Below are 22,156 nucleotides of genomic sequence, written 5' to 3'. Positions count from 1 at the left end.
AACTCCCTCGTCTCAAAAAACACTTGAAAAGATTCCACGAGTCCACTTCTTATGTTTAACTGTTTACTTAACACTCTTAAAGCAACATTACAAAAATAAAGAAAGTTATCCATAAAATATGTACATTTTAAGGCTGTAGCATGGAGAGAGAGAGGTCAAAAAACTATTTAGCTCCAATCTCCTTTCTGTTTCCATTTCACCCCACTCCCCCCGCATATCAAAATAAAGCACCCCAATAGTGGGCATCAGAATCACATTAAAAGTCCTACTTTTACCAAGTGAATGTTATTAATCCATAATTACGTTTAGAAGAACAATAGATTAGAAACAGTACTTTAAGTATTTGCAAAATATAAAAAAGTGATTTTGGGATTGAATTTTGTAAGCCACTGTAAATCCAGCAGTGTGGTTTGTGTGTGGCAATGTAGTAGCCTACACATGACTTTAGCACTAAGATAAATTTCCCATGAGACTGTTCATCTCACTTGACTCTAAAACTGCATTTATTTTTTCCTCTCATTCAGTTTACTTCAGGAACCAGCAAATCATGTTTGAAAGCACAGAAGCTAAACGAGTCATGGGTTTTACTTTTGGTTTGATTTTGTTTTGTGTTTTTGCAGTTATACCAGGTAAGATAACATGAATGAAATGTTGTTGTTAGCCCATTTAACCCTTCCACATTCCAAATTTACAACCCCAAAACAGAACAAGTTGGGATGTTGTTTAAAATGTGAATAAAACAGAATGTAATAACCTGCACATTTCTTAAACTCATATTTAGTTGCAAAAAGAACACAGACAACATATCAAATGTTGAAAATGACAAATTGGACTATTTCATGGAAAATATATGTTGATTCTGAATTTGATACCAGCAACATGTTTCAAAAAAAGTTGCCAACTGAACCAACATCTATGATGGTGTGGAGGTGCATTAGTGCCTACAGCATGGGCATCTTGCACATTTGGCAAAGCACAATCAATTCGGAATGATGTATACAGGTTTTGAGCAACATATACTGCCATCCAGGCAATGTCTATTCCAGGGAAGACCTTGAATATTTCAGGGAAACAATGCAAAAATAAATTCACATAATATTTAAATAGTATTTATCCATAGAGGAAGAGTGCAGGTGCTAAAATGGCCCGTCTGCAGTCCGGATTTGTCAAATTAGGTGGATAATGGAATGAAAAACATGACTAAGAATACCTTATACTGTTGAGCAACTGAAATCCTATACTGGACAGGAATGGACATTTAATTCTCAAAACTCAAGCAAATGGTCCTCAGTTCCAAAACATTTACAGAACTTTGATAAGAGGTGAAGCAGCACAGTGGTAAACATGCTCCCATCTTCTGCTTGTGTTTACTACAACCCCAAAACAGAAGCATATAGCAAACAAATTAGTACAAAAGTCAAATTTAGTAAAAAAAAAAAAATTTTTTTTTTTTTAAAAAACTCTATCCAGAGGGAAATATTGCTGCAGTTTTGTCTTGGTCACAGAATCTTACTGAATTCTATCCTATTTCCTCTAGATTTTTTTTTAGGAGCAAAATAATAGCATGTACTGTATTTTAAGATTGAAGTTGAACTAAATTGGACTTCAAGCTGAGATAGGAAGAATTATATTTCCTAGTAGGCTAGTTGACATTATGAAATGCAAAACAAAGACAAAATGAGTTGCTCATGTCGCATGCATCAAAATGGGAACGTTCTCCTTGGCTCTATCGTCTCCAAATTTTGTTTACCAGAACCAATATTGCCATCTTAAAAGATGATTTTTACTATTAAAGCAACACCAAAACACTTTCCTCTGTCGCACACGCTATTTGTTTATCCAGCACCGGCTTTAGAAATAACAATGTCCATGTCAGGGTTGCAGTATGGAGAGCTGGACCGAGGCGCAGGGCAAGTTGAGAACGAGGCACACTTGAACTTGAAACCAGGAATCTTTAATGCAAATGCACACTACAACCACGAAACATCAATGACCGACAGGGGACTGAGGGAAGACAGAGGGTTTAAATACACAGGGGTTAAACAAGGCTAACAAGGCACAAGTGGACTAGAAACAAGAGACAGGTGAACACAGGGCTGGGAATCAATTAAACTAGCAGACTAATAATGAGGAACAGGTGAGGGGCAGAGACACAGGGAACTGACATGGCAAGACAAACAAAGGAGCACATGGCTGACAGGAACTAAAACACAGGGACAGGAAGTACACAGGAGCACATGGCACAGGAGGTAAACAAAGTAGGGACAGGGAACACAGGATCGTTACAGTACCCCCTCCTTTAAGGGCCAGATTCCTGACGGCCCAACAGAAAAAAAGGAGAAGTCCAAGCAGGGTGGGTGGAGGGGGCCAAAGGCATGAGGGTCAGACGGGCGGCCGGGTGGATGGCCGGTCAGGGAAGGCAGTTCAGGCGGGCGGCCGGGTGGACGGCCAGTCAGAGCCAGAGACTGTGTCGGAGCTGGATCAGGAACGAAAGCCTAAGTCGGAGCAGGATCGGGAGCAGGATCAGGTGCCGGAGGCAGATCTGGAACTGGAGCCAGGACTGGAGCCAGAGTCGGTACTGGTGCTTCAGCCGGCGCAGGAGTCTGACTTGGGGCTGGAGAGGTAGCTGGAGCCGAAGCCGGAATCGGGGCTGGTGCTGGAGCCGGAATCGGAGCTGGAGCCAGAACCGGGGCTGGAGCCAGAATCGGGGCATCGAGGAGATGGGATTGAAGCTGGAATGGGAGAGGGACCCGGCCATTCCTCCCCAGAGGCCCAGTCGTCCTCGTCAGAGGCCCAGTCGTCCTCCAAGGCACTGGGGAACCGTCTGATGGCGAGCCGGGTTCCCCAAAAGGCAGACTTCCCAAAATCACCAGAAAAATGAGCAATGTACTTGCCTGCTGGGTCCATGTTGCGGTCAGTCATTGTCAGGGTTGCAGTATGGAGAGCTGGACCGAGGCGCAGGGCAAGTTGAGAACGACGCACACTTGAACTTGAAACCAGGAATCTTTAATGCAAATGCACACTACAACCACAACACATCAATGACCCGACAGGGGACTGAGGGAAGACAGAGGGTTTAAATACACAGGGGTTAAACAAGGCTAACAAGGCACAAGTGGACAAGAAACAAGAGACAGGTGAACACAGGGCTGGAAATCATAATTAAACTAGCAGACTAATAATGAGGAACAGGTGAGGGGCAGAGACACAGGGAACTGAGACATGGCAAGACAAACAAAGGAGCACATGGCTGACAGGAACTAAAACACAGGGACAGGAAGTACACAGGAGCACATGGCACAGGAGGTAAACAAAGTAGGGACAGGGAACACAGGATCGTTACAGTCCACAGACAAGGTAGAGTATGTTGCATGATTTTATGAAAGTATGATATATTGCGACATCAGAAGCAAGTCAAATTTGTAGCTTCTTATGTCTCATTCCATCGAACTGCAGATTCGCTACCCGATCTGGGAAACTTCCATTGTGCGGTAGCCGATAGGCAAAGCGATGGCAGAAGTGCCGTTCACCCTGTTACGAGTTGATGAAACACTGAAACGATTTTGGAAACATTATTTTAAGGTACAAAATAATTTTTGGTGTTGCTTTAAATATTTGCTGTGGCTGCTCACACAATGTGTTTCCGGGAATCCTACCTGCATCCTAGCAGTGAATGTTGTGAGCATTGAATGCTCTGTCCACATTGAATCTGTCAAATATGCCCTTCTATTTTATCATATTTCTCGTTCAAAATAGCAAAGCAACGTGAGCAACAGAAAGAAAATAGAGACGGGGCATCTGGAAAACTTCAAAACGTTGTGTTGCATCATGCTGCACAGCACTGCTTCGTGTCGCCTACAGTGAGGACATTCCCATTGAAAACTGTAATTAAATTGATTTCTTCGCTAATACTCGCTCGAATCGCATGCAGTTAGGACTTGGACTAAAAATCTAAATGTAAGCCATTATCTATAGACGGCTTCATAGGATGCACACGTGTTGTCAAGATTATGCGCCAGGCCCGAAATTAATTTCTGCTCTGTTAGTTTATTACAAGGTCTCTGCTTATTTGCTAAATTATGGTACAGCCTATAAACAGCATTCATCAGCACAGTGTTAGCCTGGCCATTTGCCATCCCCTTGGTACGCTTCGCTTCTACAAGGGTCTGGGATCTCGGCTATTGACGAACGTTTGCAAGCTGGATGCGTGGACTCTAGAAGTTTGAAACGATTGGATCTGATTTCACCCAATCGCTAACGTTTGGCCGTGACGTATGTTATGCGCCAGCTCGATCGTGAAGTAAGCTACACTACAACGCTCAGAAATTGCCCACAACAATCATTCCCCACCAAAGCGAACAAGATGGATGTAAATGACTATGCCAGCTTTGCGATACAAATGTAAGAGTTAGTGGAAGAATAGCAAATAACTATTCAACAGTAAGGTTGAAGATAACATATTGTAACGCCGATGAGAAGTTAGGAGACGGGGAGGCTGATATATCGTTCCAAAACTCTGGTAGTTTATTTCCTATAGATGTACAGGCTAGTGCACGGGCAACAGGAGGTGTCCACTACAAAACAACAAACTGATCGCTGATAAATCACGGTCTCAATCACTCGTCATTCACACTCATCGGCCAACAACGCAACACAACTCACTCGCACGTAATCCACTTCTACTCTGACTAAACTTAGACGTCTTAAAACCCCCTATTCTATTCCCTCCCCTTAGCAATCGCTAACCTATATATACCCCTAAATATTCCCTCCCGGACACCTCCCCCCAATCAAAACACATCAGAACTCATTGACACATTCCATGACACAGGAGGGAGAGGGAGACACAAACACTCGCACACACACACGCCGGGAACACAGGGGAAAGCCCAACACGGGGGCAAATAGCCTCGGCGATACAATATCATCACAATTGTCAAAGCTAGATGTGATCATCATTGAAAACACGCCGCTTCATTCATACCGTAATTTAATATCGAGGCTACTGCGCGATACAAATCAAACGTTTCCCAAATCCCATAGGGAGTAGGGCCACGACATCTTTGCCCGAAATAAAATGTGTTAAACACTCCTTTTGTTCGAGTTCAGTTCCCTGAATATTTGGAAGCGTAGCCAGCACGGACTGAATTGCTTCATTAACTTATGCCATTGCCAACTCCTCGAGGGACTACAATTCAAACACAGAATCTCAACGCCGTCTCTCACAACTCCCGCCTCCTGCTCGCTGATTGGCACGGAGTCTAATCTACCGCTGCGAACGAGGCCAATGGCCGGAATCCCAGACGGAGTCGTGGAGGGAAATGAAAATCGAGCGGAAGTACGTAGGAAGGCAATTAAGGCCAGGCTAGCACAGTGTGCAAGTTACTGTGTATACCTTGCTTTCTTATTTCTCATTCTCTTACTACTGGCAATTTACTGTTAATATAAATTAACCTTTGTTAAGATGTGATGTCTTTCTGACCTTTCTAATAAAAAACGATAGTACTATGTGTTACAACTGTCCAATTGTGTTTCTAACTATCTAAATGTTACAGTGTGCTATGGAATGCAGATTAAGCTTATTTGCTAAATTATGGTACAAACTATTAAAGGAACACGCCACCCAATGTCAGTAGTAATATATGTTCTTACCTTAACTTTCACGAGTTGAGTCATACCTCTCCTGTGCTGTTAATAGCACTTGGGAGTACTTCGACCTAGCGTAGTAATATTAATTAACACCTAATTGTAATTGTACCGTTTGCAGCAAAGCGGAATTCTATGAAACATGAAATCACTATAATACTTCTGCTTGTTATCACAACCCTTCACAATGCATGTTATAACTATGATTGTTCACAATCTACTTTACCACTACCTTGCTAAGTCAGCTCAAACTAGCAGGGCAGGTTGTCTCTATTTACGGAAATGACTGTGTGTGTGCCTCGGAGGGGGAGGGGGAGGCTGAGGGGTCGGCTGAACTCTGTGGTGGATAGGATCTACAATTAGGTGTTAATTAATATTACTACGCTAGGTAGAAGTACTCCCAAGTGCTATTGCGTCACACATTGTAGTTCTCCTGTTTATTCGCTTGGAAAAACGCATACGTTTCATGTTGTGTGACAGTACACATTTTTATTAACTACTCGTGCAACTGTATTTAAGTAGGGAAAACGTGGATGTTTTTGATTACTGCTATCTTCCTCCCTCTATGGCTACGTCTGAGCCCGCTAGCATAGCAACATGCTAACACATTTGCGCCGCGCACCAGAGCATTTGAGTGCACGTACCGACACGGGAGACACTCAACTCGTGAAAGTTAAGGTAAGAACATATATTACTACTGACATTGGGTGGCGTGTTCCTTTAACATTATTCATTATGTGGTCAGTATGTGTGCTGCTTTGTGTACAAGTTGGGTACAGTTTACAGTGTGCAAGTTTCAGTGCTTTCTCATTTCTCATTAGACTTCAGATCACCTTCCCAGACCAGGAAAGGCAAGTATATAATTACTATTGGCAATTTGCTGGGTATATCAATTTACCTTTGTTAAGATGTGATGTCTTCCTGACCTTTCTAATAAATAACAATAGTAGAGCCCAGTACTGTATATTACAATTGTCCATTTGTGTTTCTAACTATCTAAATGTAACAGTGTGCTATGGAATGCAGATTAAGCAAGCTCCTTTTGTTCAGCGATCTGTACAAATAAAAATATTTATGATGAAGCACTAGGTTGTTAATTTACCATTATCTAAGAATTCATGTTGTCACTTTTTTCATTTGTAGGTGTAAACTTAAAAGGACTACTCCTATATGTATCCAGTATGGGTCAGATATTTTTGCTACATTGGGGATCAAAAACAGCGGGCTTTAGTAAGTGGTACCAGTTTGTTAGTATAACAGTTATACTCTATCATATGATAATGACAGGTAAATGTTCCATTGTAAAGTTGTGAAGTCATTGTTATGCCTCAGCTTATAATATTAAAATGCCATTATTAATGTGCAGCTTACAGTTCAAGCTCAGCAGAGTAGTTGATTGCACATCCAATTTGATTTCAGGCCAGGTGCCGGACAAAGATACATTTTAGCACTGGCACCGAAAAACACTTTTTAAAACTACAAGTGGCATAACGTTGAGGTGGGGTGTTAGTCAGTAACTGGAGTAGAGGGGATTCCCCAGTGATGGCTGTTGATGAATATCAAGCCCTGTAACTGATTTGTGCATGGTCTTTCTGATGCTCAAAGTAGCAATAGCCAGATCTTGTGCAGTGTGAAGTAACTTATCCTGCTGCTTGAATGACACACAGAGTTCATATGTAGCTAGAATACATACTCTACTTTTTCAATCAACAATATATTATTTGTGAGTTTAATTCATGTTCATGGTGATATCTATTGGAGACTACAGGTTTAAGATTTTGCTGCTTTCATTGGGATGAGCTCTGCTCCTGTAACTCAAACCCTACTGCTACCCACCCCTCTGTCCCACACTCGCTACAGATCATTCATTTTGTATATTAAACAGGATGATCTGCTTTGGCATAAGGTTGGTGGAGATTAACTTGTTCTCCTTGCCCTAAGGGGTAGATGAAATGCCATGTGGGGATGGGTCTGTCTTTCTGTGTGTGATCCCTGGACGGCTGCTACCCCAGTTCCACATGCTCAGTCACTAGAGTTGGAGGCTGGACTTGTCTTTGGGGCAATCATTACCATGGCTGTAGCAGTACTCCAGTGTGGTTGGATTCACTCGCCTGTGCACTGGATCCGTGTTGTCTGTAAAGGACTGCTGGCAGCAGCCTGCCTCATGATAACTGCTCCCTAGTCGCCTGCACTCCATGCTGACCAAAGTGTGGCTTGAGCATCGGGTGGCGGCCGGCAAACGAGGCTGGTTTGTTTCTGCCCTTCTGTCTTTACTGTCTCGTTTTGGTGTGTGTGTGTGTGTGTGCTGGTCTGTTTTCTATACACCCCTGGCAACACTTCCCATTGGCTACCTGGCCTGACCTGTGTGTTTCAGTGTATACACGTTGCTATTGTTTGGTGTCTTATTTAGTAAAGGGAAATATATTTTATTAATGGAAAACCATGTCTCTGCCTTTCAGTCAATGAAACTGTGTGACCTACTGGTTGTAAGGGATGTTCCCTGAGTTCCCTCTACCTGGGGTGGCGTAGTCGATTGTGAATTTCCTTGTAATGCCACAGTAGCAAAAGCAGTCAGACATGAAACAGTAACAATACTTAGGGCCAGATGTACTAACGCTTTTGCGCCCACTTCAGGCATTATTTGTTTCAAGAACGCAGCGTTAATAAAATCATTGCGAGCTATGTACAAACAGGCCGCAATGATGTGAAAGCGCAAACTGCCTGTCGCGGGAACTGAACATGGCAAATTGCGTTTTTCGTGTCATGCATATGCATTCATGGGAGGATCCAGGGGAAAGTGGGAGTTTAGCGTAAAAAGATGGGAAGGGAAGAGTAAAGAGCACGTCTATTCTGCGCCTAAATACGTCCGCCTTGTAAAAGCAGGTGTTAATCCAAATTGCAGTTCAATGCGTCAATAAGAGAACCTTTTAAAGACGGTAAGACTTTATGATAAAGTGTGTTAACAAATCATTTACAAGGTATTAACAAATGGTTAGGTAACACTTTACTATTCTTAAATAACATTAGTACCGTAAAACTCCAAATAATAGCCCGGGCTTTTATTTTCCCAAATCGCCAAACTGCAATGCTAGCTATTAGAGACAGGCGTCTATATGAGACAGGCCTTTAATTCCCTTTACACAAAACTTTTCCTCTGCAAAGATGGAAAAAATTACTAAATTAATTATTTCAAACACACTGAATGTCTACCTATATGACTAGGCTATCTAATGACAACCACGGATCATCATGCATTTAGTTTTGAGGTGTTGTTCATTGAGTGAGATACAGTAAGATCCAAATAGCAGGGGATAGCCAGAACAGATTAAACACTTTTAATCAAAAAAGTAATTTACAAAGAGATCGCATTTCACTGAAAGCATATATTTTGTCACTAGCAACCTAGCCTATATATAATCTTTGTCAAAATGCAGTTGCATTATCAGCCCTGACCAAAACCGGTTCAGTAATTATTTATGCAAAAATGGAACGCATGTAATGTTGTATTCTCCCTCCTTTCAGCAATTAATGAAACAGCATGAGAGAACATGAACCATATGCTTTCTCCCGTATTTTATTTTGGCAAATTCGACAACAGTCAGTTTACATTTCAAACCATAGCCTACTTCTTTCTCTTTATCGCCATGGCAGTACATTTAGAATAAAGAATAACGTTCACGAACCTTTTTGTTTTGTTGCCAGCATAAAAACAAGCTTACCATAGGCCTATCCGCAAATTTTAAACACAAGGGATGAATTGAACGATGACAAAGTCGGACATATAGGCATATCTCATATTGAAAAAAAAAAGTTATAGAATTTGGAACTCTAGCTTTCCCCCGCAGAAGTCTTTTAATGCCATCTAATCATAACGCTAGCGCGCATTGCACCATACTCAAGCCCAAATCACGCAAAGATTCGGCATTTAGATGAGCTGCAACATTCTATTACAGCAACTTGATGCAACATTCTAAAACCTTGCAAATGTGACTAGACATGGTGAATGCTTTGTGACGGCTTGCAACGACGTGCAGCATCTAATTCACACCCAATAAGACGTTCTAAATGGAACGCGATCATAATTAAGACAAGAAGATCTCCAGTAGATTTAAAACTACGACACGCATTGACAGTGAGATGCCGCCGCTATTTGTAAGATCAAAATAAGACGTTCTAAATGGAACGCGATGTAATTAATCTGTTCAGTTATTTTCCATGCGTCTTGGAGAGGTATGTGTGCTGACTGGGAACTCCTTTCTGCAACGGGCTTTAAACAGATGATCTGACGGGTTTTAATACAACCCGGAACTAAAAAACAGACCAGGCGTCTATTGGAGACCGGCCTTTAACCCAAACCTGTAGCCACGGCAGGCGTTTAAAAGAGACAGGCGTCCATTTGGGACTCGGCTATTATTTGAAGTTTTACGATAAATTACGTTAGTAGTTTATAAGTCACTTAAAACATATTGAAAATGCTTAGTAAACCATTTACAAGGAATTACTAACGGTATGTCCAAAAATATTCATACCCTTTTTAAATAATCAATAGAAACCAGGCTTGTGCAAAATTCCAGAATTGAATTGAAACTGGCTCTTAAATTCCAATTCAATTCTTGAATTTCACTTGCATTTCAATTGAGGTAGCAAACAGGAAGCAGAATTGCAACCCTGATAGAAACATCTTTATTTGCATTCACAGCTCTCAAAATGGTTCATATAATACTTACCAAGCCTCTTCATGTCTCCACAATGAGTCTAGACCAGGGGTGGGCAAACTTTTTGGCTCAAGGGCCACACTGGGTTTTGAAAATTGTCGTATGGGTCCGCACAACAACCCCATCGACACACACATAAAAACATATGTTTTTTATAGCCTATAATTTAGTATGACAAAATATTTCTTTTAAAATATTAATTGCTTAAAAATACTGCTAATTTTATGCTGTTTAACAATTGTATAAATTCGCTTTAAGACAGTCGCTTTAATTCACGTTTATTTTTCAATGATCTTCTGCCTGCTACTGTATGGCCCTCTCACACTTTTTAAATGGTCAGTAGTGGGAACTACTGCTGCGTTCATGATTTCCTTTTAAAAGTTGCTTATAAGAAGGAGATATCAATTATCAACAATGACAAGCCAGCTGGAACCCGCGGCTCTCTCCCCCTCATTGAGTGCAGACGCTGCTCCCAATTAAAATGGATCGCATGTTCACGTTAGATCTGCTGCAAAAGGAGATAACTAAGAGTTAACTTAGTTTAACATGATGTTATCTCTATTTAACATGATGTTTTGACATTGTAAACGTTCTCTAAGGAGAGTGAAAAGCAGTTTGCAGTAAAGCTAACCAACGTCGCCTATATCGCAGGAAAAAAATAGCAAGCAGCCTGATAACCAAATGAAATGCTCAGCGGGCCGGATGAAAGTGCTTGGCGGGCCGCAGTTTGCCCACCCCTGGTCTAGACTGCACCTTTTTAACAGCAATATGGGTTTTGAGTCAGGAACGAATATTTCATCTGGCCTTGTGCTCACTTTTTTGATGGATTGGGTTCTGGACTCTGGCTCTGCCACTCTAAAATGTTGATATTATTCTCGGTTAACCATTTCTTGCCTTGTTTGGCTGTATGTTTTGGATCATTGTGTGGTTTAATGGTCCAATGCCACCTATTGGGGCAGGTCTCTCAGCAGACTTAAGTTTGTGAGTCAGTTCCAGAATTCCATAACTAAAATCAAGAGTCAACTAGGGATGTAACGGTATGAAAATTTAACCTCACAGTTATAGTGAGCAAAATTATCATAGTTATCGGTATTATCACAGTGTTTTTAAAAGTGTGTTCAATATGTTCAGAAAGCTGATAGGCCTACAAAAGCTGAAATAGTTTCAAAATGTGTTCCGTTCACTTTTTCATATTAAATTGGCAATGTGCTTATGGCTTAACTTACCCTACCATGACTTGGAGTTTGCTATTTCTGTTATTTGGATCCAATGAGTGAGACCAAAGTAAGTGCTCAAAATCAAACTTTAGGCTACGGGCGCTCTCTCCTGATAACGGAGTGGAATGGATTTCATGTGGACGCCGAACATAAAAAAGATGCAGAGTGGCTAAATGATACAGTGCACGCTTTATGTGAACATGTTCCACCTTTTAAAATCAGGTGTAGCCTAATCCGAATCGCAGTTAAAACCATCAATTAGACAACAGAATCAGTAGGGTACCAGTTTTGTTTCATTGTACTAGGCCTACTGTATGTCAAAAGCAGGCTCGGATGAAGCTGGGAATGATTAAACACACGGTTTCAATACCGTGGTAATCAACCGTGATAATTCTGAAGAAAACGATAATTGTTATCGTCAACATTTTTATCGCGGTTTACCATTATACCGGTAATCGTCAACACTATTATAAAAACTATTAAAAGATTTAGCAAACTCAGTATTTGTACCTATCTGGAGGCCTAGCATTCATGCTTGACCAGACCGGGCCAAGGTTGTTAAAGTGTAACTCTTGCCAAAATGCAACCTAGGGTCTTTTTATGAATGTACCCAAGTCAAACTTTCGTTTAAAAGCATAATTACGTCAGAAGCGCCACTTTTAAGCTTGTCCATATTGTCGTTTTCGGGTCAAATGGCCTTTTGAATGGGAGTCGTAGGGGCACTACTATTTTGATACATGATCGCGTCAAAATTGCTATTTTTAAAACACTTAGAAGGCTCGACACCACATGAAACTTTGATCGAAGTATCACCAGTGTCTCTACACATGAACTCGAGCATTGAGAACATTGTTTTTGTACTCAGAGTTTACAAAAAAAAAGGTTTTGAACAACTCTCTTGGTTTTTCTGCTCACCGTCATCTTGCCAGTCAAGGAGTGAGTTGTCCAAAACCTTTCTTTTTAGTAAACTATGTGTACAGTAAATACAAGTTATGATCTGCCAAGTGGTAGTGATTTGTAAATGGAAAAAAAAGTGACGAAAATGGAAAAAAAATGAAAACAAATAGTGTTGACCAGCAGGGCAGTAACCAGCCACAATGTGTTGAAGATGATTGCTTTGTAATTACAAAAATATCTTTGATTTGCAGATGTGCTTGTACTGCTTCTTTTGTTGGCCACTCTGGGGATCAATATGATCCTACTACATCTCTGTCTTAGGATCCCATTTGGATGTAAGTACACAAGATTACACAAGATAAAATTCACATACCTGTCGACCCTCCTGTTTTTACTGTGTCTCTTACATATTTCCCCATTTAATATTTTCCCATAAATAACCTATTACTAAACTCCCCCTCCAGTGAAGCAGATGCTAAAGCAGAAACAGACAATGTTTCTTTGTAGCAAGTGCTTTATGATAGTGGTATTACTTAAGGGAGTGGTGTAGTTGTTGCAAGAACACTTGAGCCCAATTGGTGAAGCAAAGTATGGTTAGACACAGCTTTTTCCACACCTCGTGAAACTGGTGGAACTAAGAGCTTTGTAATCAGTTATTTTTGTTTTTAACAGAGGGACTGATGTTTCACAACTTCCCATAATTTGGGGTGGAAGCCATGGATACTAATGGTTTTTAAGATGTAAAGAGTGGTTTAGTGATGGGATGGAAGATTCAAGCAGCTGTTCCTAACTGGTATTATAATAACAGAGTTGTATGCAAAAGCTTGGGCACGAAGACTTAATTTATATCCCTTGTGGCTTTTAATTTTTTTATAAAGAGCATGTTTTAATAAAATATTATATTTAATTAGATCAAGACCATCATTTAGTGAAGTGAAAGCATGAACACTGTCAATACAAAATCATTTTCTTATCAAGGCCACTGCCGGACTCCATACCGGCACCCCTGAACAAAATCCAGAATTTCTTGATATTTATTGTGAGAAGTAGCAAATGCAAGCCCTGTGGCAACGCAGCATTTAAAATTGAGACTTTCTGCATTGTTACCATTTATTTAAATATGACTGCTGCTGCTATTTAGTTAGTGTTTTCCCAATATTTTTGTTATTTTTCTTAATTGATTTTGGGGAACACCCATGCACCTGTACACATACAGTAGACCCAATCCCATTTCTCCCCTTCACTATCATTTTGCCCTGCCCTTCCATTTTGCTTGTTAGAGGTAGGACTTTGCTGATTCATTTTGAACAGAGGAGTAGTGGCGTTATATGGCCCTTGAATCAAACACCTCATGACGAAGGGCTATAGGTATACCAGCCTGCTTTGTGCACACATGTAACTTGGCTTCAAGTGCATGGAAATAAGCCAGTAAATGTTACTATATCTTCACATTCACATCATATTAAAAAAATGAAATCCATTGGAAAACCTAATGTAGATGCAAAATAATAGGCATTTGGATAATTACACACATTATATGAAAATTGCTGTTTAAGATGCAATAGTAATTTGTGTAAAAGACATGATGACAGTAAAGCAAACTTGAACCCAAATGTGCATGATAGAAATTTCTATGAGCACCACACTACTACCAATACACTGTCGAAATATCGCAGTTTAATGTATTGTAGATGCAAAGGAATATCTCTGTCCATGATGTTAATAGACCTGACCAGACAAAGTCTGTCATTTCCACTGGAATGCCCAAACCTTGTCATAAAACTATAATTGCTCAGTCATAACTGAGGCAAAGCATGGCATTGTTTCAATGTTTAACAGCATGATTATAACTCATGACATAGCCACAATGAATAGTCTTTCATTGACTACTTTGGAAGACAATATTGAAGACAAGTACACCATACTAATGTAATAATTGTCATTTTCAGATATTCTTTGGGTGACCTTCATGACCATTGTGATGGTCCTTAGCAGTGTTTTACATATATATTATTTGGGTAAGCTCCTGGAAAGACATAAAGGTAAGCACTGATGTAATTACTTTATATGTCACATTGTATCCTGTTACTATCTGGTACGAGCCAGAAGCTACTGCTAGACAGGGACCCTCTGCTGTCACAATTCCTCTCATCCTGGACATTTATTTATATTTATTTATTGAATGCACCTGTTACGTATGCGGTCTGCCATAGTTAAGGCCTAGGGGCATACGGTGACATAACCGATCAACTCTTAACCAACCACCAAGGTAAACACCAAAACCAGGAAATAGCCGAGAACCTAGAGTTTTGTTAGGCTTCAAAATAAAAGCTCAGGGAGGCGTTGAAACCCTGCATCAATGAAACGAAAAATAAACCCCCACACAAACTCAAGCGCACCCCGGCCATTGGCCTGCAACTCCACACACAGGAATGCACAGTCAACACCAAAACACAGTTACACCTTACAAGTCACAAGACCCAATGTTCTCTAACAGGAAGAAACCAACAAAGGCAGATTGTATAAGATGTGGCAAAGGGAAAAAAATGTTGGTTTGAGCCCCGTCCTCAGTCCAGGAGAAGTTACGTAGTTAGGCTATCTGGAAGATTAGAACAGGAACGTTAGCAACCAACAACTGGGATAAATGCCAGGTAGCATTCAAACTAAAGACTTTACTAAAGTTTGCTCAAAACTCTGTGCAACCAGCTTCCATCCATTACGTCAGCTGGACTTCCTGTGCCTTGCTACTCTTTATGCCTCTGCAATGGCTTCACTTTATGTGTTGCTCAAAAGTGGCCAAGTCATGTCTTAGGTTATTGTGATTACAGAGCGGGCTGGGTTAATGGCTGTCAATGTCCTGCTGCAGATTTTGTGTCCGCTGACATTCTTGGACCATCCAAAAAAGTTGCCAGGTAGATTATGAATTCCATGAAGCAATAACATTTTGAAAGTTAGAATTGTACACATTATAAATCCCATGAAATTGCTGACATTTGTATAACACAATGTTATTAAGTACATTTAAAGATAGGATTTTTGTTAACTGTTGTCATTTCATATCACAGAAATTCCCCATGCCATTGTGTACATGCTTGGTGCCTCAGGTCTAAGTATAGTAAATTCCATCACACTGTTGACTGAATTGATTTCAAAAGCAGGTAAGCATGCTATATTTTATTTATGATTTTTTTTGTTAAAGATATGTTGATTCAGTGTACCAGAACTTGCTAAATAACTATTACTGTCTTATCCAGATTGTCATGACATCAGTACATTGTAATGTAATACATTTTTTGATTATGTCAATCTGTAGAAACTGGAGAGCGCAATGTTGCAGACCTGCGAGTGATTGTTCTACTGGCTGAATCTGTATATATATGTTGTTGGATGCCTTTACAGCTTTACAGTGCCTGTAAGTATTCATTTTGAGGATTAAAATGTTTCATTAGAAGGATCGCAATTGGGGGCAGGAGGGAAGGGGTAAGAAGCAAAGGGAGTCAAATGCAAACATACAGTATGTCAGGAGTCAGTAGCCATATTATTATACCTGGAGCATATGTACAATCAAGCATGCATACAAAACTGCCAATGGGTAGAAATGGGGGTGAAAGAGTTGCATGCGGTAATTATATTTTTCATGCAACAACATATTGGGTCCAGGTCGTGGTTATAAGATTGCTGTTTTAAAGGTACAGTCAGTGAAATTTATATTTGAAAAATAGTGTTGTAGACTACAGTGAGACTGAGTTAAGCTGAGGTTAACTAAATTTACATTTATAAAAAAGTCTTGCATGATGCATGAAACATAATTCTGAATTCAGGTCATAATGAACATAACTACATCTTTTACTGATTTTACTTTTTTTTTTGGATCCGTTGGAACTGAATCTTTCCATCTCAACCAAATTCACAGTAACAGACACAGGTAAGCTCAGATGACCTCATGTATTGGCTGTATGTTGTTTTCCAGTTGTAACAAGGACAAAACACTATCAAATACAATAGCCAAAACGGAATGTTGAGATGTTTAGTTAGACTAAATACAAAGTCTATTATTATTCCAATACTGAAATGGATTAGAGAAAGTTGTGTGTTCATAAGATATGGGTGTTTCCCGATTACATTGTCTCTTAGGGCCCCATATGGCACATTGCAGCACCAGACGCGTCGCAACTGTCTTTGCTAGTTTGTGGCCAGCGCAATCATCGTTATGCTAGGCACCCATCGCAAATGATCTAGCGCACCCACAGTCACATGTGTCGGTTAAAAAAAAAAAAAAAAACAAGTTGTGGTCAAGCACATGATCACAAATTGCTATTTTGATGCCACTGAAAATGATAACTAACCTGACTCTCGCCAGATGAATTTCGTTCTGCCTAGCTCCACTCATCCATCTGGGATCAATCCATTGGAGTGGTGCTTCAGAAAGCTGAGCCTAATCAAAAAATGCTTGCATATGCTTGGATAAGCCACTTGTCCGTCATCTATTGACGTGGTACTTCAGCCACTCACACTGAAGCCAACCCGTGACACTGAGAACAGTCTCACAGTCGCTTCTACGCTACGTCACATCTATGAAACTCCCGCCCTGCGTCCTGATTGGCTCTACCATACAATCTGGTGCCGAAATCACTCTCAACGGAACCGATCCCAGATGAATGTGAGTGGAGCTAGGCGAAACGAAAAATGATAACACCACTGACCAGAAAAACCTGGTCTAAATTGAAATGTGTATTATTACAGAGTTATTTTAAAAGAGAGCACTGTCAAAAAATCTAGTGATCTACCTAGTAGTGAGACCTTAGCAACAAATCCCCAGCAATGCAAAGACTGCTGGTGTGCATGGATAAATGTTGTTAACATTTTCAATCATTGGAATGGTAAGTGCTGTTTTTGTCAAGCTGTGTTTTTGGTTGGGTCATTCCACGTCAATTCCACCAGGGCACACGCACTTAGGTATCAAAAAATTCTGAAAAAATTACCAGGTGTAATTTTGTTACCCAGGAGACTATAAAATTACTTTTATTTAAGATCAATACTTTCCAAGATACAGCCAGTTTTACAGGGAGAGGGGGGTGTCGATTTTGTTCGGCTTCTTTTTTTGTCAATTAACAGTTAGTTAACTGTTGTAGAAAACTGTTAAGAAATCCAACCTTGAAGGGAAGCAGATTTATTTTGAGTAAAAGGAAAATCTCAAAGAAATATTTGCTTGTAATACAATATATATTGTATACTTCAAAGACCAAGGACATGGTGGTGGATTTCCACAGGTCTAAGCCCACTCTGCTACCAGTCTCCATTGATGGGTCAATGTGGAGGTGGTAAGCACCTACAAGTATCTGGGTCTCCACCTGGACAATAAACTGGACTGGTCAGCCAAACTGACGCACTCTACAAGAAAGGGCAGAGCAGGCTGTACTTCCTGAGGAGGCTGCGGTCTTTCAATGCGTGCAGCAAGCTCCTCAGGATGTTCTACCAGTCTGTTGTTGCCAGCGTCCTCTTCTATGCAGTGGTATGCTGGGGAGGAAGCACAAAGAAGAAGGATTTGGGGCGACTTGACAGGCTGGTAAGGAAATCTGGCTCTGTAGTGGGAGCTGAACTGGAGTGCATAACTTATAACAATAAGTACATAACAATATCTGACCAAAGGACCCTGAACAAACTGATCAACATCTTGCACAATGACTCAATGAGTGTCATCCACTCCACAGCACTATTGTAAAGCAGAAGAGCCTGATCAGCTGGAGACTTCACTCACTGCCTTGCACAACAGACAGAGTCTGAGGAAGTAATTTGTCCCCAGGGCCATTGAACTGTTCAATGCTTCACTTAAGGGAAGAGGAGAGATAGACTTCTCCCCATAGTCTGTCTGCCTCTTCACCCCCTCCATGTTTGGATACTGTCTGTCCACTAGCCACTTTTTACCACTGTCTTTCTGCCTCACTGTTTGCATGCTATATTAGCACATATGCATAACCCTTCCCTCCATGTCACAGCCGAACTGTGGCCACACTTATACCTTTTCTTAATATAATTATATATGTAGATATATAGATATATATAGACTTTATTCTTACACTGTTGCACTGTTGGACTTACTCATTTGCACCATCACCATGACACTCACTCACACAGAGCACCTTACTTTACCTTACTATGCACAGAGAATCACAGGCTCAGTCCCTGCCTCAGTCATTGCAAGCGCCTCTTGATTGATTAATCACCCACTATGTGGATACTGTTTTTAGAATTGATTTAGATTAAGTGTTATTTAGTATAATTTGTATTTTAGTATATTTAGTATATTCTTTATCTTCTACTGCCCTTATTGCTTAGTTGTGTTTTTTATATTATTACTTTTAATTACTTTTTCTGCTGTTAGTGAATGTGTGTGTGATGTCTGTATGCTACTGAGACCTTGAATTTCCCCTGGGGATCAATAAAGTATCAATCTATCTATCTATCTATCTAACTATCTAATACCTTCTTAAGCCTCCCTTTGCCAATAAAACAGCTTGTAATATTCTCTTATGACACCCCATAAAGTTGGAGAATACAAAGCAAAGATCGTCCAGATTCCTAGTTCCACACTTGTGCATTCTCCTCTTTCACTCACCCCACTGTTTTTCTATGGAGTTTAGATCAGGGGACTGAGATGGCAATGGCCGAAGCTTGATTTTATGTTCAACAAACTATATTTGTTTAGATCTGGACGCTTGTTTTGGTTCATTGACCTGATGAATGATCCAATCTTGACCAATTTTTAGTGTCTTGGGATTGACAGATTTCCTTTGAAAATGTTCAGGTTTTTCTTGGTGTTCATCATACCATGCACCTTAATTACTTTCCCAAGGCCTTTGGGAATAAAAACAGGCCCACAATAGCACAGCCCCTCCACCATAATTCTCATTAGGCATTGGGTTCTTTTCAGTATAGCCATTCTTCTATGTATGCCAAACACACCTAAAGTGTTTCTATCCAAATTTTCATTTGATCTGACTATAGACCACACTCCCAGACAAAGTCACTGTACCATTCAGTAACTCCTGCCGTTTACATTGGTAATTAAATGACTGGACAGGCTTTTACCTGGCATGCCCTCTAAATAATCTATTAGCAGTGGTCGATTCTGAAGATTTTTTTTTGGGGGACTTGTTGATCCCAAGATGATACCTTTGTAACTCTCCAACAGTGGTTCTTATGGAATATTTTCCTTATCTTATACCATCCTCCATACGTGGGGGCAAGATAACCATGGGTCTTTGTCCAAGCATGTTTGTCACATTTCCAGATGATTAGAACCTTTTAATCATTGTTTTAACTGTAAATATAGGCATTTTCAACAAAGTACCTAGTTTTCATAGACATTCTCTGACTTACAAATGTCAACACTTTCTTTTTATTTAAATTTAGTGTATTCTCTTGTCTTTCCGATGTTGAAAAATGACTAGAGGATTTAGCATCTGTGACTTTATTTTCATACCATAGTGAAAAAGAAAGTCATGAACTACTTCTGAAAGACACTCTGATTAACTTAAATAAATTGAAATTAGATATGAAAATGCTTCTGTTAGATTTTCTGAAGATTTTTCAGGGGTGCCGATACAAGGATACAAGGAGGTTTATTTGTCACATACATAGCAATAGCAACGCAAAGCATGCAGTAAAAATAATTGTGAGCAACATTTTTCCGTTAAGAATATTTATTTCTTTATGAGATTTGTCTTTTTCTCAAAATAAATTTGCATCCCTTCAAGGTTGGATTTTTCCTATTTTTTTCATTCTGAGATTACAATAAATCACCAACAGATTATTTTTTATACTGGTTTTTAGTCATCTTTAGCAGAGATGCCAATAATTCTGGAGGGTACTGTAGTAATGTAGAAACTTAGTAATGTAGAAAATAGTGGCCCACCCTACTTCACAAAAGTCCACCCATTTTAAAATGTCTGGCCTCGCCACTGCTTACACTTTATTTAATACAGATCCACACATGGTACACAGAGGTATTAAAAGAAAGCTGGTCTGGCGCTACCTGGTTTGCATGCAAACTGTATATCTGGGCAACACCAAACATAGGGGGTTTTGACACATTCTGTCACTATTGTTTGTGAATGTTAATAAAAAAAACTACACATACCACCTTTTAAGAAGCTGAATATATGTTCTTGAAATCGATAATTGGCATTCACATACGTTTTGAGTATGACATGAAATGAGTATTATGTGAAAGAACATCAACAAGAAATACTTACAAGTATTTTTTTCAAAAAGGTTCAGCTGATTTGCATTACACAGTGCAATGCAACACATTTCTTGGTCTTACTTCTCAGTTAATGCGTACGTCCAGACACAGGCACAACATTTATAGGGTCTGGTATGTTTATTTAATCTGCAAACTGCCTGCAATTTGTCTAGACCAACAATAAGGAAAGGTATTCCTCAGCTAATGGTGTTTAGGTATAACTAACTATTGAATTAATATAAGAAGGCTCAGGAAAATGCACCCCAGATCATTCATTATTCCCCACCATGAATTGGTTTAGAGAACTACTTCCTAATTCCACAAATTAATGATATTACTTATTTTGCACATCCAGAGATGTTTGATTAGTTCTCATTTTCCTCAACCTAAATTTCCATTTTATTCCTCAATCACATTTAATGAAGATAGAACACAGACTATTTTTTAAAGAAAATTACTTTTACATTTAGATCAATCTAAAAAAGTCACTGTCTTTTCTTTTTAGATTCCAAAGAAATCCAAACCAAAGGCCACCATCATCACAGGTATGACAAATTTGAAAATAGGAATTTGTCAATATAGGAATGAGGTGTCATTGTTGTGTATAATGTTATCTTGTAATCTGCAGAGATCAGCTCAGGATCACGAGATGGAGACTCTCAATCAGCGCCCTCTGAATGGAGCAAATGAATAACTTATACAGGATGATCTCAATACACCCATTATGAGAGTTAAACTTCAGTTTCTGCACAATGAACTTCAGGATTGTGAGTGAAGACATTTTATTAGTGTGGAGTATAGTATATTGTAAAAGGATTGACTCACTTAAGTGTGTGGCTGTGTGTACACTGTGCATAAATAGCTTACATGTATGTTATGTCCAAAAGTTACCATGCAAGTTATGTGTCATCCAGCATCTTGGCCATTCTTTAGGGATTGTGTTTCTCACTGGCTTAAAACATGCAAATAGCTTTTTCGGATATTTTCAGAATAGATAGAATTTGCATTGTTATATTTTATTTTATTAGATATTGTTATGACTTAGCATCTTAACATCCTGAATGGAATCATTATAAACATTCCCTATGAAAATCCCCATTACCCCCCCACACACACACACACACACACAGACACACACCAACACCCTCCATCCCCCATTTCACCCCCCACACACAGACATACACCATTTCATCATCTCCGAACCCGGCCCGCATCCGACAGAGTTGCGTCCGAACCAGACCCGAACCCGACAGGCATTTTCATTTTTATGTCCGAAACCCGACCCCGACGCAGATGATGCCTCAGTTATTCCCATGCTAGTGATTAAACATTCACATTTGTGGATAGCCTGTCTTTTTAGCCAGAGACTTTCTAATGAGGAGACACAGCACTCAAAAAATCCTCCATAGAAATGCATGGGGTTAGTTTGTAACGTC

General features: G+C 39.9%; 2 protein-coding genes across 2 annotated transcripts in view; both read left to right on the top strand.

Annotated features, from left to right (window-relative positions):
* LOC125307614 (butyrophilin-like protein 1) overlaps positions 1 to 6,677 on the top strand; it is a 45,309-nt gene extending 38,632 nt beyond the window's left edge. The window contains exons 8-10 of the mRNA XM_048263668.1: positions 525 to 629; positions 6,468 to 6,497; positions 6,673 to 6,677. Of these exons, the coding sequence (XP_048119625.1) occupies positions 525 to 629; positions 6,468 to 6,497; positions 6,673 to 6,677 (140 nt within the window). The remainder of the gene's footprint in view (positions 1 to 524; positions 630 to 6,467; positions 6,498 to 6,672) is intronic.
* A 136-nt stretch (positions 6,678 to 6,813) lies between these two features.
* LOC125307427 lies at positions 6,814 to 21,775 on the top strand. The gene is made up of 9 exons (XM_048263396.1): positions 6,814 to 6,876; positions 12,727 to 12,810; positions 14,425 to 14,517; positions 15,304 to 15,387; positions 15,541 to 15,633; positions 15,789 to 15,887; positions 16,389 to 16,400; positions 21,226 to 21,265; positions 21,349 to 21,775. The coding sequence occupies exons 1-9, from the start codon at positions 6,828 to 6,830 to the stop codon at positions 21,395 to 21,397; spliced, it is 603 nt and encodes a 200-aa protein (XP_048119353.1). The 5' UTR covers positions 6,814 to 6,827; the 3' UTR covers positions 21,398 to 21,775.
* Positions 21,776 to 22,156: the final 381 nt, after the last annotated feature.

This window comes from Alosa alosa, chromosome 14 (assembly GCF_017589495.1).
Source record: "Alosa alosa isolate M-15738 ecotype Scorff River chromosome 14, AALO_Geno_1.1, whole genome shotgun sequence".
In the NCBI taxonomy this organism is placed as follows: Eukaryota; Metazoa; Chordata; class Actinopteri; order Clupeiformes; family Clupeidae; genus Alosa; species Alosa alosa.
The sequence above is the reverse complement of the archived record's forward strand: the minus strand, read 5'-3'. Positions and strand labels throughout refer to the sequence as shown.

Excerpts from the sequence above, each read along its gene's own strand:
- LOC125307427 (XM_048263396.1), top strand. The coding sequence starts at position 6,828 with ATGGGTCAGATATTTTTGCTACATTGGGGATCAAAAACAGCGGGCTTT. Across the intron at positions 6,877-12,726 it reads ATCAAAAACAGCGGGCTTTA|ATGTGCTTGTACTGCTTCTT; the intron begins GTAAGTGGTACC and ends TTTGATTTGCAG. Across the intron at positions 15,388-15,540 it reads CCATCCAAAAAAGTTGCCAG|AAATTCCCCATGCCATTGTG; the intron begins GTAGATTATGAA and ends TTCATATCACAG.